This window comes from Zea mays, chromosome 2, assembly GCF_902167145.1.
Source record: "Zea mays cultivar B73 chromosome 2, Zm-B73-REFERENCE-NAM-5.0, whole genome shotgun sequence".
NCBI classification, from domain to species: domain Eukaryota; kingdom Viridiplantae; phylum Streptophyta; class Magnoliopsida; order Poales; family Poaceae; genus Zea; species Zea mays.
In genome coordinates, this window is record NC_050097.1 from 239,631,788 (window position 1) to 239,643,273 (window position 11,486).

Consider the following 11,486-nt stretch of genomic DNA (forward strand, 5'->3'; position numbering starts at 1 on the left):
TGTGATAGTAGTCGGGGGTTGGAACCGGGTCGGGAATGGCGCCCGTCGGATGGCCCGACTGAAGGCCTGCGGACCGGGTGGTTCGGGCGAAGGACTCCGATCCTCCCCGCTGTCGTAGCGCCCCCCACGCCTGGGGTGGTAGCCTTGGCGCACCCTTTCGTCGAGGTGAGCCCGACGGTCGCGTCGATGGTGCTCGTTGCCGAGGTGGCCCGGGGCCGCAGGCGCGGTGTTGCGCGTGCGCCCGGTGTAGACCGAGGCCTCCCGCATGAATCGGGAAGTCGCGACATGAGGTTCCGAGGGATATCCTTGCCTCCGGGATGCAGTGCTCTCGGCCCGCCGGGCCGCAGCGCCTTCTAGGAGATTCTTGAGTTCTCCCTGTATTCGCCGCCCCTCGGTGGTTGACGGCTCCGGCATCGCGCGGACGAGCATCGCTGCGGTCGCCAGGTTCTGACCGACCCCGCTGGATGCGGGCGGCGGCCTGATCCTGACGTCGTTGGCGACGCGGTGCTGGAGACCTTGGGGCAGATGACGTATTTCTCCGGCCAGGGGTTGGCCCACCCATGCCTGTCCGGCGTCCCGACGGATCGGCTCAAGCGCCCCTGTTCCCTCGTTGAGCCTGGCCTGCGCCTCGCGGACTTGCTCGAGTTGTGGGTCGTAACCCCCTGCCGGAGCGGGGACCACAGCTAGCTCCCGTGGGATGTCGGCGCGAGGCACCGGCCTAGGGAGATCACCATCCTCCGGCATGCCAAGATGGTTGCCTTCGGTGGGATCCCCTAGCTCGATGTGGAAACATTCGCGGCTTGGGCCGCAGCTCTCGTCACCGAGGCTGCGGCTTCCGTCGGAACGGTCGGATAGACAGTAGTCACATGCGGTCATGAAGTCCCGCATGGCACTGGGGTTGCCATGTCCGGAGAAATCCCAACCGATGCTGGGATCGTCATCTTCCTCGGACCTGGAGGGCCCGTAGGTCGAGACGTCCGTCAGTCGGTCCCAAGGCGACCGCATCCAGAACCTCAGTGGGGTTGCACTCGCCTCAATGAGAGCGCCCGCCAAAACGAGGTCGTTTGGCGGGTTGAGGCCGAGTCGAAATGACGCAAGATGGGAGTTAGTCGTTACCTTTTGGTCGACGAGGAGCGACGTAGTCACATCGGGGACTGGTTGCGCCGTCATCTCTGGTTCGAGGGCGACGTCCTGCAGGCTTTCCGCGAGCGCGCCGGCGTCGTCTTCTTGCTCGGGGTCAGCGTGCCGCGGGGGGACGGCGCTTGCCTCCGTCTCGAACGCGAGGTCGACGTCCGGCGTGCCTTCCATCGGGGCGTCGGGGGCGTCGATTCGCTCGACGGCCGGCGAAGCGTGGCCTCCCGTCTGGCCTTGACGGCCCCGCCTCCTCCTCCGTTGGCGGGGGAGAGAATGGAGCGAGCCCGAATGTTGCTCTTCCACCACGCGGGGTAGACGTCGTCGATTCCGCCGCCGGCGGGCGGGTTGTCGGCCGCCATTGTCGTAGTCGCGCGGCGGTGGAAGAAGTGTCATGTCGTAGCCGCCGTCGAAGGACATGAACTCAAGAGTCCCGAAACGAAGCACCGTCCCGGGCCGGAGAGGTTGCTGGAGACTGCCCATCTGGAGCTTGACGGGGAGCTGTTCGTCAGCACGCAGCAGGCCCCTACCTGGCGCGCCAACTGTCGGCGTTTCGAGACAGGGGGTCCCTAAGCCGACGAGTGAGTGTGCTGCGTGCCCCAGCCCAGATGGGTCGAGCGCGTGGGCGAGCGCGAAGGGGGGAGAGGCGAGGCGGCCGGAGCCGAGCGTGAGAGAGGTGGAAGTCCCACGGCCTTCGTGTTCGTCCCGCGCCCAGGTCAGGTGCGCTTGCAGTAGGGGGGTTACAAGCGTCCACGCGGGTGAGGGAAGCGAGCGGCCCCAAGAGAGCGCCTGTCCCGTCCTCGGTCCCGCGCGGCCAACCTCCTCTGAGAAGGCCCTGGTCCTTCCTTTTATAGTCGTAAGGAGAGGATCCAGGTGTACAATGGGGATGTAGCAGAGTGCTACGTGTCTAGCGGAGGGAGAGCTAGCGCCCTAGGTACATGCCAATGTGGCAGCCGGAGAGATCTGGGCACCCTGCTGGCGTGATGTCGTGGCTGTTGGAGGTGCGGCGGAGCCTGATGGAGGGACAGCTGTTGGAGCGGTCGAGTCCCTGCTGACGTTGTCCTGCTTCCGTAAGAGAGCTAGGGGCCGCCGTCGTCATAGAGCTTGTGGAGCGCCATCATTGCCTCTCTGGCGGAGCTGGCCGGATGAGACGCCGGTCTTGTTCTCCGTGACCCGAGTCGATTCGGGGTGGGATGATGATGGCGCCTCCTGTTGACGTGGCGGTCTGTGCCCTAGGCAGGGCGACGTGGGGTTTCCTCCGAAGCCGAGGTTGAGTCTGCCTTCTGTTGCCGTGGCCGAGCCCGAGCCAAGGGGTCGGTCGAGGCGGAAGTCGTTCGGCCGAGGCCAGGGCGGAGTCCGAGCCCTGGGGTCGGGCGAGGCGGAGTTTCGTCGTCTTCCGGGTCTTAGCCCGAGTCCGAGCCCTGGGGTCGGGCGGAGCGGAGTTCGCCGTCTTCCGGGTCTTAGCCCGAGTTCGAGCCCTGGGGTCGGGCGGAGCGGAGTTCGCCGTCTTCCGGGTCTTAGCCCGAGTCCGAGCCCTGGGGTCGGGCGGAGCGGAGTTCGCCGTCTTCCGGGTCTTAGCCCGAGTCCGAGCCCTGGGGTCGGGCGGAGCGGAGTTCGCCGTCTTCCGGGTCTTAGCCCGAGTCCGAGCCCTGGGGTCGGGCGGAGCGGAGTTCGCCGTCTTCCGGGTCTTAGCCCGAGTCCGAGCCCTGGGGTCGGGCGGAGCGGAGTTCGCCGTGGCGCCTTTGGCGAGGCCTGACTGCCTGTCAGACTTACTCTGTCGAGTGGCGCTGCAGTCGGAGTGGCGCAGGCGGCGCTGTCCTTCTATCAGACTGGCCAGTGGAGCGGTGGAGTGACGGCGGTCACCTCGGCTCTGCTGGAGGCGCGTGTCAGGATAGAGGTGTCAGGCCTCCTGTGCGTTAAATGCCCCTGCAATTTGGTCAGTCGGTGTGGTGATTTAGTCCAGGTTGCTTCTGAGCGAAGCCAAGGCCTTGGGCGAGCCGGTGATGTGTCCGCCATAAAAAGGGGGCCTCGGGCGAGACGGAAGTCTCTCGAGGTCGGCTGCCTTCGGCCGAGGCTAGGCTCGGGTGAAGCGTGATCGAGTCACTCGTGTGGACTGATCCCTGACTTAATCATGCCCATCAGGCCTTTGCAGCTTTATGCTGATGGGGGTTACCAGCTGAGAATTAGGCGTCTTGAGGGTACCCCTAATTATGGTCCCCGACACCAACTCTTGTTGGGTCCTACGAGGTTAGTCACAATGGTCTTAGGGACCCAAATGCAAGTTTTATCTTCCTTGCATCTTGCCCCTAACTTCCTAGCAATCACCTTCTTATCCTTTCTACAAATAGCAAAGGAAGCATTGCAAGTATGAAAAATTGTAGAAGGTTCATTGTTTACTTTCCTAGGAACATGAACAACATTTCTTCTAGGCATAGCATCTTTCCTAGCCAAATTTCTATCATGCATAATAGAAGAACTAGAAGCAAAGATGGCATGAGAATCATAACTTCTATAAGCATTCCTAGAATGTCTTCTATCATGATACATGAAAGCATGGTTCTTTTGAGCACTACTAGCCATAGGGGCCTTCCCTTTCTCCTTGGCGGAGATGGAAGTCTTATGGCTTGTTAAGTTCTTGCCTTCCCTCTTGAAGCCAAGACCATCCTTAATTGAGGGGTGTCTACCAATCGTGTAGGCATCCCTTGCAAATTTTATTTTGTCAAATTCACTCTTGCTAGTCTTAAGTTGGGCATTAAGACTAGCCACTTCATCATTTAATTTAGAAATTGAAACTAGGTGTTCACTACAAGCATCAACATTAAAATCTTTACACCTATTGTAAATTGCAACATGTTCTACATAAGATGTTGATTTATTAGCTATTTCTAACTTAGCATTCAAATCATCATTTATGCTCTTTAAACTAGAAATGGAGTCATGGCATGTAGACAGTTCACAAGAGAGCATTTCATTCCTTTTAATTTCTAAAGCAAGGGATTTTTGTGCCTCTACAAACTTATCATGTTCTTCATACAAAAGATCCTCTTGCTTTTCTAATAACCTATTCTTATCATTGAAGGCATCAATTAATTCATTAATCTTATCAACCTTAGTTCTATCTAGTCCCTTGAATAAACATGAATAGTCTATTTCATCGTCGCTAGATTCTTCATTACTTGAGGAAGCGTAAGTATCACGAGTGCTTACCTTCTTTTCCCTTGCCATGAGGCAGGTGTGATGCTTGTTGGGGAAGAGAGACGATTTGTTGAAGGCAGTGGCGGCGAGTCGTTCGTTGTCGGAGTCGGACGACGAACAATCCGAGTCCCACTCCTTGCTAAGATGTGCCTCGCCCTTAGCCTTCTTGTAAGTCTTCTTCTTTTCCCTCTTGTTCCCTTGTTCCTGGTCACTATCATTATCGGGACTATTAGCGATAAAATGACCAATCTTACCACATTTGAAGCATGAGCGCTTCCCCTTTGTCTTGTTCTTCTTGGGATGCTCCTTGCGGCCCTTTAGCGCCGTCTTGAAGCGCTTGATGATGAGGGCCATCTCTTCCTCATTGAGCCCTGCCGCCTCAACTTGCGCCACCTTGCTAGGTAGCGCCTCCTTGCTCCTCGTTGCTTTGAGAGCAATGGTTTGAGGCTCTTGGATTGGGCCATTCAACGCATCATCAACGTATCTAACCTCCTTGATCATCATCCGCCCGCTTACGAACTTTCCAAGTATCTCCTCGGACGATATCTTGGTGTACCTAGGATTCTCACGAATATTGTTCACAACATGTGGATCAAGGACAGTAAAGGACCTTAGCATTAGGCGGACGACGTCGTGGTTCATCCATCGCGTGCTTCCATAGCTCCTTATTTTGTTGACGAGGGTCTTGAGCCGGTTGTACGTTTGGGTTGGCTCCTCGCCCCTGATCATTGCGAATCTCCCAAGTTCGCCTTCCACCAACTCCATTTTGGTGAGCATGGTGACATCGTTTCCCTCATGTGAGATCTTGAGGGTGTCCCAAATGTGTTTGGCGTTATCCAAGCCACTCACCTTATGGTATTCATCCCTGCACAATGAAGCTAGAAGAACAGTAGTAGCTTGTGCATTTTTGTGAATTTGCTCATTAATGAACATGGGACTATCCGTACTATCAAAGTGCATTTCATTTTCTACTATCTCCCATATACTTGAATGGAGAGAGAACAAGTGGCTACGCATTTTGTGACTTCAAAATCCGTAGTCCTCTCCATCAAAGTGAGGGGGTTTGCCGAGGGGAATGGAAAGCAAATGAGCATTGGAACTTTGCGGAATACGAAATAATCAAAGGAAAAGTTTGAATTAACCGTTTTCCTTTTCTCGTAGTCGTTGTCGTCGTCCTTTTGGGAAGAGGAAGATTCGTCACTGTCGTAGTAGATTATCTCCTTGATGCGCCTTGTCTTCGTCTTCCTCTCGTCTTTTCTTTTGTAGCCCGACCCCGAGTCAGTAGGCTTGTCATCCTTTGGATCATTGACGAAGGACTCCTTCTCCTTATCATTGACCACCATCCCCTTGCCCTTAGGATCCATCTCTTCGGGCAATTAGTCCCTTTCTTGAAGAGAACATCTCTGATACCAATTGAGAGCACCTAGAGGGGGGGGGTGAATAGGTGATCCTGTAAAACTTGAAACTTAGTGCCACAAAAACTTGATTAGGAGTTAGCACAATTAGGCCAAGTGGCTAGAGAGGAATCTTAGCAAAACACAATAACCACAAAGAGATCAAAACAGAGATGGCACAGTGGTTTATCCTGTGGTTCGGCCAAGTCCAACACTTGCCTACTCCACGTTGTGGCGTCCCAACGGACGAGGGTTGCAATCAACCCCTCTCAAGCGGTCCAAAGACCCACTTGAATACCACGATGTTTTGCTTTGCTTTACTATATCCCGCTTGCGAGGAGTCTCCATACTTTGGAGCCTCTCGCCCTTACAAAGATGTTCACAAAGAAGCATGGAAGTAAGGATGGGATGAGCAACGCACACAAGACACGAAATCAGAGCAACACACGCACACAAGTCACAACGCGAGCTCTCAACACAACTCAAAGAGTTCTCTACTCAAATGGAGCTCTAGTTGCTATCACGAAGAATCAAATGCGCGGAATTGAAGTCTTGGTGCTTAGGAATGCTTAGAGAATGCTTGGTATTCTCCTCCATCCGCCTAGGGGTCCCTTTTATAGCCCCAAGGCAGCTAGGAGCCGTTGAGAGCATTCCAGGAAGGCAATTCTTGCCTTCAGTCGCCTGGCGCACCGGACAGTCCGGTGCACCACCGGATACTGTCCGGTGCGGATTTCTTTCCTTATGTGGCGCAGCCGATCGTTGAAGATCCATAGCCATTGGCGCACCAGACACTGTCCGGTGCACACCGGACAGTCCAGTGCCCCCTTGTGACCGTTGGCCCGGCTGACCGTTGGCTCACCAGACAGTCCAGTGAATTATAGCCGTACGCGGGTGATGGCTTCCCGAGAGCGACGACTTCGCCTGTGAATGGCTCACCGGACAGTCCGGTGCCTCACCGGACGGTCCGATGATTTATAGCCGTACGCCGTTAATCGCTTCCCGAGGGCAGCCAGTTGACAGTCGCCAGTCTGGCGCACCAGACACTGTCCGGTGCACCACCGGACACTGTCCGGTGCACCCAGACTGCACAGACTTTGGCTGAACAAAGCCATCTCTATTCCAAAGTGATTTCTCCTGTTTCCAGCACTTAGACACAATACATTAGTTCTTAAAACAATGTACTAAGTCTAGAAATATACCTTTAGACTTGATTTGCACTTTGTCCATCACTTTGCATAGATTACCACAAGTCCACTTGGGTTGGCACTCAATCACCAAAATACTTAGAAATGGCCCAAGGGCACATTTCCCTTTCAGATGGACAGCGCGGAGCTGCCGCTCTGCACCGTGTCCAAGCGGCGGCGGCGCCAGAGCTTGTCGTACATAGCGGCATATGCGGCCACGTAGGACTGTTTCTAGAGGTCGAACTGGCAGTCGTCAAGTTTCTTCTCGTTGTCGATGAGCGACCCCAACGCGAGTGCCTCCTTCTAATGGTGTTTGTTCGGAGTTTTCAAGTAAAAAACATGGATTCATGTTTGGCGTTGGTTTATAAAAATGACTCACAAGTCAGATCCATGGAAAAAATATTACGAAGAATAAATGTCACGCATGCAAAAAAAGAATTTAAGTTAAAAACATTATTCAAACAAAAGAAATTGCATGCAAGACTCTTATTTAAATACTACTCCCTCCATCCGAAAATATAATTCAAGAATCTCGGTAATACTTATCTACTACTACGTATTATGCAAGGTTAGCAGGTGGGCTTGGGGAGAGATGTGTTTTCTGTTATAGATGTAGACATAAACACACATGTGGTGTAGCGGTAGCTACTGTTGGCATTTGCTTGAGAGGTCGTGGGTTCGAATCCCCTTGGGGCCATGTGTATTTTTTAAATTTAAGCTAGACGCCGGCTGTACGGGGGACTGTGCGCGGGGCGGGGAGGAGGGAATCGGAAAGGCAGAATAAGGAATGGAATCGGAAAGGCAGAATAAGGAATGGAATTGGAAAGGCAGAACAAGGAATGGAAATTGCAGAACAGAAAATGGTGGTAGAACACGGAATAAGTATACAACCTTAATAAGTAGTAGAGATACAAGATTTTTATCTTTATATATTAATGCCCAAACAGTCCAAATAGCCTCTAAGACTGTCTTCAACGGTCACCGCAGCCCTCCCCCTCCCCTAACACTGTAGCTGATATAGGGGCTACAGTGCGCCCCCTTCCCCTTCACCGACGTCCTCCTCCTCCTCCTCCTCTCCCTTCCCTATTCTTTCTCTCACACGCTAAATGGATGGGCACGCTACGCCGTATTCCTCCCCCGCAGCCGCTTCCTTCGCCCACACGCCCCCGCGCTCGGAATACTCCGAGGAGGGTGCTCGAGGCGAACCAAGGGCGATGGTTCATCTCGCTTTCGTCTCGCTGCGTGCGCTCTCTGTCACTCCCCCTCTCTCTCCTCATCAGATCCGGCCACTTCCTGCTCGCCTCGCCACCGGTCCCGCGCCCCGGAACCCTAGAGCTCTCCCCGCGGCAGGGCCGCCGGAGTCCCCGGGCGCGTGGAGAAAATGGAGGCGGCGCTAGAGGCGGCGTGTCAAGGACACCAAGGAGCGTCTGGCCGGGGTCAAGCGGCTGCACGAGGCGCTTGACGCCGCGGCGCGGCGCGCGGCGGCCGAGGTCACCACGCTGGTGGACACCTGCATGGATCTGACGCGGGATGCCAACTTCCGCATCGCCCAGGGCGGCCTCCAGGCGCTCTCCGTCGCCGCCGTCGTCGCCGACGACCACTTCAAGATCCACCTCAACGCCCTCGTCCCCGCCGCCGTCGAGCGCCTCGACGACGGCAAGCAACCCGTCCGCGACGCCGCGCGACAGCTCCTCATCACGCTCATGGAGGTGAGCTCCTTTCGTCGGCGCTCTCAGTGGCCTGTCGTCTCTCCTGGGAAATGCATGTAGCTGGGGAGGTAGATTAAGTTGCGAGTTCGAACTAAGAGATCGAGCAGGAGCAGATTGGGGATTTGAGGCTTGTTTTTTTAGGTAGGTCGGGTGGGGCACGGTACATTGCATAGTTGTGCTGAAGTGAGGAATCCAAAGGTCTATTCGGCTGACCATTATAGATTGACATGCATTACATTTAAATGGATCAATGGTCTAACATTTTTGTAGGAATCGTGTGCTCTTGGGCTCGACTGTCTCGCTAAGTTGAACTTCTAGTGGCATATCTTATTCTTCTGTGATTTTGGTTCTAGCAAACTAAGATAAATTTGGGATTCAAGTAAAGATTTGGCTGCTTCCCTGTATGCATTCTGATATAGATAATTCTTTTATCGTTTTTACCCTTTAGCATTAGAACTAGGATCTCTTTGGGAGCCGTGATTTTTCATAAAACGTATCAGTGCTTCAATCTTTGGCTGTCTGCAATGAAAATGACCTTTAAATTCTGATCCCTTTTTTTACTAGTCAATGTTTTATCGCAGTATATTAAGATAGTATTCATAAATCATGTTACATATGTACTTTATCCTTTAACTATCGAAACATTCAAGTCAATCATGTTTGGTGTGTTCCAGAGTTTAGGACTGTTATCTTGCAATATTTTTGATTGTCCAACCCTCAGGTTTCTTCACCAACAATCATAGTTGAAAGAGCTGGTAGTTATGCATGGACTCATAAGATTTGGAGGGTGAGGGACGAGTTTGTACGTACGGTGGCATCTGCAGTTGGGCTATTTGCTTCTACGGAGATTTCCTTGCAACGAGTTTTGCTTTCACCTGTAAGCCAACACTTTCAGATCTTTGTTGTTTATTCTTTTTATTCATATCCAATTTTATATCCTTCTGTTATGGTATGATATATCTAGAAGCCCTAAGATTTCCCGTCTTGTGCAGGTCCTGCAACTAATGAATGATTCGAACCAAAGTGTTCGAGATGCTGCTATCTCTTGTATTGAGGTTAGTTGATTCCATATTCGATACTGTATAGACCTGTTTCAGCCGACATTTTTCTTTTTTCCCTTACACCCATGATGACTGGTATGATCTCTATTTCTATTGATCTTGTTCAATTTCCCATTAGTTCCATCCCACATTTACAAGCTGGAGAGACTGAATCATTTTGTATGACAACATTCATTGTAGCTCCAAGCCCCTTTGCTTCTAGTTGAATTGTTTTAGTCCCTTGTGCTCAGATTCATCTTTTCTTTCATCTAAACTATTCAGTGTTCACAGTTATTGGCTGGGACACACACCTGCTATCTAGGCAGCATAAAGTTTTTCTAGTAAGCCTTCATTTGTTTTTCACTACAGGAGATGTACAAGCACATGGGATCACAATTTCATGAAGAGTTGCAGCGCCATAATCTGCCTTCATATATGGTACTTTTATTGCTAGGGCTTCCTTTTAATAGTTGGGCTAGCAGTTTCATGCTTTAGATAATTATTATTTTGGTGCCTGCAGCTAAAAGAAATAAATTCAAGGTTGGATAAAATAGAACCAAAGGTTCGATCATCTGATACAGCAATGCAGTATAAGGCTGTAGAGTCTAGAGGCAATGCTGGGATGTAGCCTGTTGGTAGTGGGACACCTTCAGGTTCTGTTATTGATCTGGAAAATGAGGAATCAGGTTCAAAAGGTAAAAGGCCATTAGGATGGGACTCCATGAAAGCATCAAGGAAGAAGGCAATGTCCAGTTCCTCCCAGTCTACTGACTACCTTTTAAGAATTCATGACATTCAAATAGCAAGACTGAAGCAAAGTGAAGAAAAATCAGGTAAGAAACAACAGAATATTGAGTTCTTGAAGGAAGTTGAACTGAAAAAGTTGGAGGTCCAAACCAAGGAACTAGAAATGCAGCAAACCAAAATGATGATTGAAGAAAGGATCCGAAAGGACGCAGAGCTGAAGGAACTCCTAGCTATGGAATGTTTTACCAGAGGATGTGAGACCTGTATACATCGCGAGGAGAAAAGGTTTAATCGAGTTTTTCATCAACAATCCTGTCTGAAGAGTACTATTGTATTTCATAATTTGTTGCGAACCTAGTGTCGGCGTAACGTGGTCCGGTGTGTTCGGACATATGTCATTTCGAGATTTTTGAACATTTGCTTAATTGTTTGAGAACAGTAGCTTGGTTTTTGAACTCGTGTCGTGTACTAGAAGATTGCGAAATTTTTATTATTAAAAAACATATAATTCCAACTATTTATGACTAACGTATTTATATTAATTACGAAGTTTGCTAATTAATTGTATACTAAGTGACGGTCGCGCACTGTTCATAGAGCAAATAAAAATAAAATAAATATTGGATGGTAGTTGAGTTAGTTGATGATGAAAATATAAAATATTGGTGTGGTGGGATATAGAGATTTGATATAAGGGGAACCGCTGTAGAGTATGGAGATATAGGAGGAAAGAGAACGCTGACGTGGCACGTGAGTGAAATATTGGGGAAGAAATTTAGGAGTAACCGCTGAACACAGTCTAACCTCCTGCCATGGTTGCAAACACAAGCAGGGCATGTCATCGCACGTCAGCACTGCTGTGAACAGGATCTGTATTGACTGGTCATCATTTACTGTACTCCTTTCTTTTAGTAGTTTTTAGTGTTCTGTGCTTGGCTGGCGGCAGAAGCAAAGCAACGGACAGCGGACGCACTGGCCATGGCCACTGGCAGTAGGGGTGGAAACGAGCCGAGCCGAGCTCGGCTCGGCTCGGCTCGGCTCGCTGCGGCTCGCTCACGCAACGAGCCGAGCTCGGCTCGGCTCGCC

The 11,486-nt window shown here is 51.5% G+C and overlaps 1 protein-coding gene across 1 annotated transcript; it reads left to right on the forward strand.

Annotated features, from left to right (window-relative positions):
- Nucleotides 1-7,976: 7,976 nt before the first annotated feature.
- LOC100304303 (uncharacterized) lies at nucleotides 7,977-10,853 on the forward strand. Its single transcript, NM_001349015.1, has 5 exons — nucleotides 7,977-8,613; nucleotides 9,335-9,490; nucleotides 9,606-9,668; nucleotides 10,023-10,091; nucleotides 10,174-10,853. The coding sequence occupies exons 1-5, from the start codon at nucleotides 8,419-8,421 to the stop codon at nucleotides 10,279-10,281; spliced, it is 591 nt and encodes a 196-aa protein (NP_001335944.1). The 5' UTR covers nucleotides 7,977-8,418; the 3' UTR covers nucleotides 10,282-10,853.
- Nucleotides 10,854-11,486: the final 633 nt, after the last annotated feature.

Bases quoted from the DNA above. Each gene is read 5' to 3' on its own strand.
- LOC100304303 (NM_001349015.1), top strand. From the start codon at position 8,419: ATGGATCTGACGCGGGATGCCAACTTCCGCATCGCCCAGGGCGGCCTC. The intron at 8,614-9,334 runs GTGAGCTCCTTT...TCCAACCCTCAG, and splicing joins TCCTCATCACGCTCATGGAG to GTTTCTTCACCAACAATCAT. The intron at 9,491-9,605 runs GTAAGCCAACAC...CGTCTTGTGCAG, and splicing joins AACGAGTTTTGCTTTCACCT to GTCCTGCAACTAATGAATGA.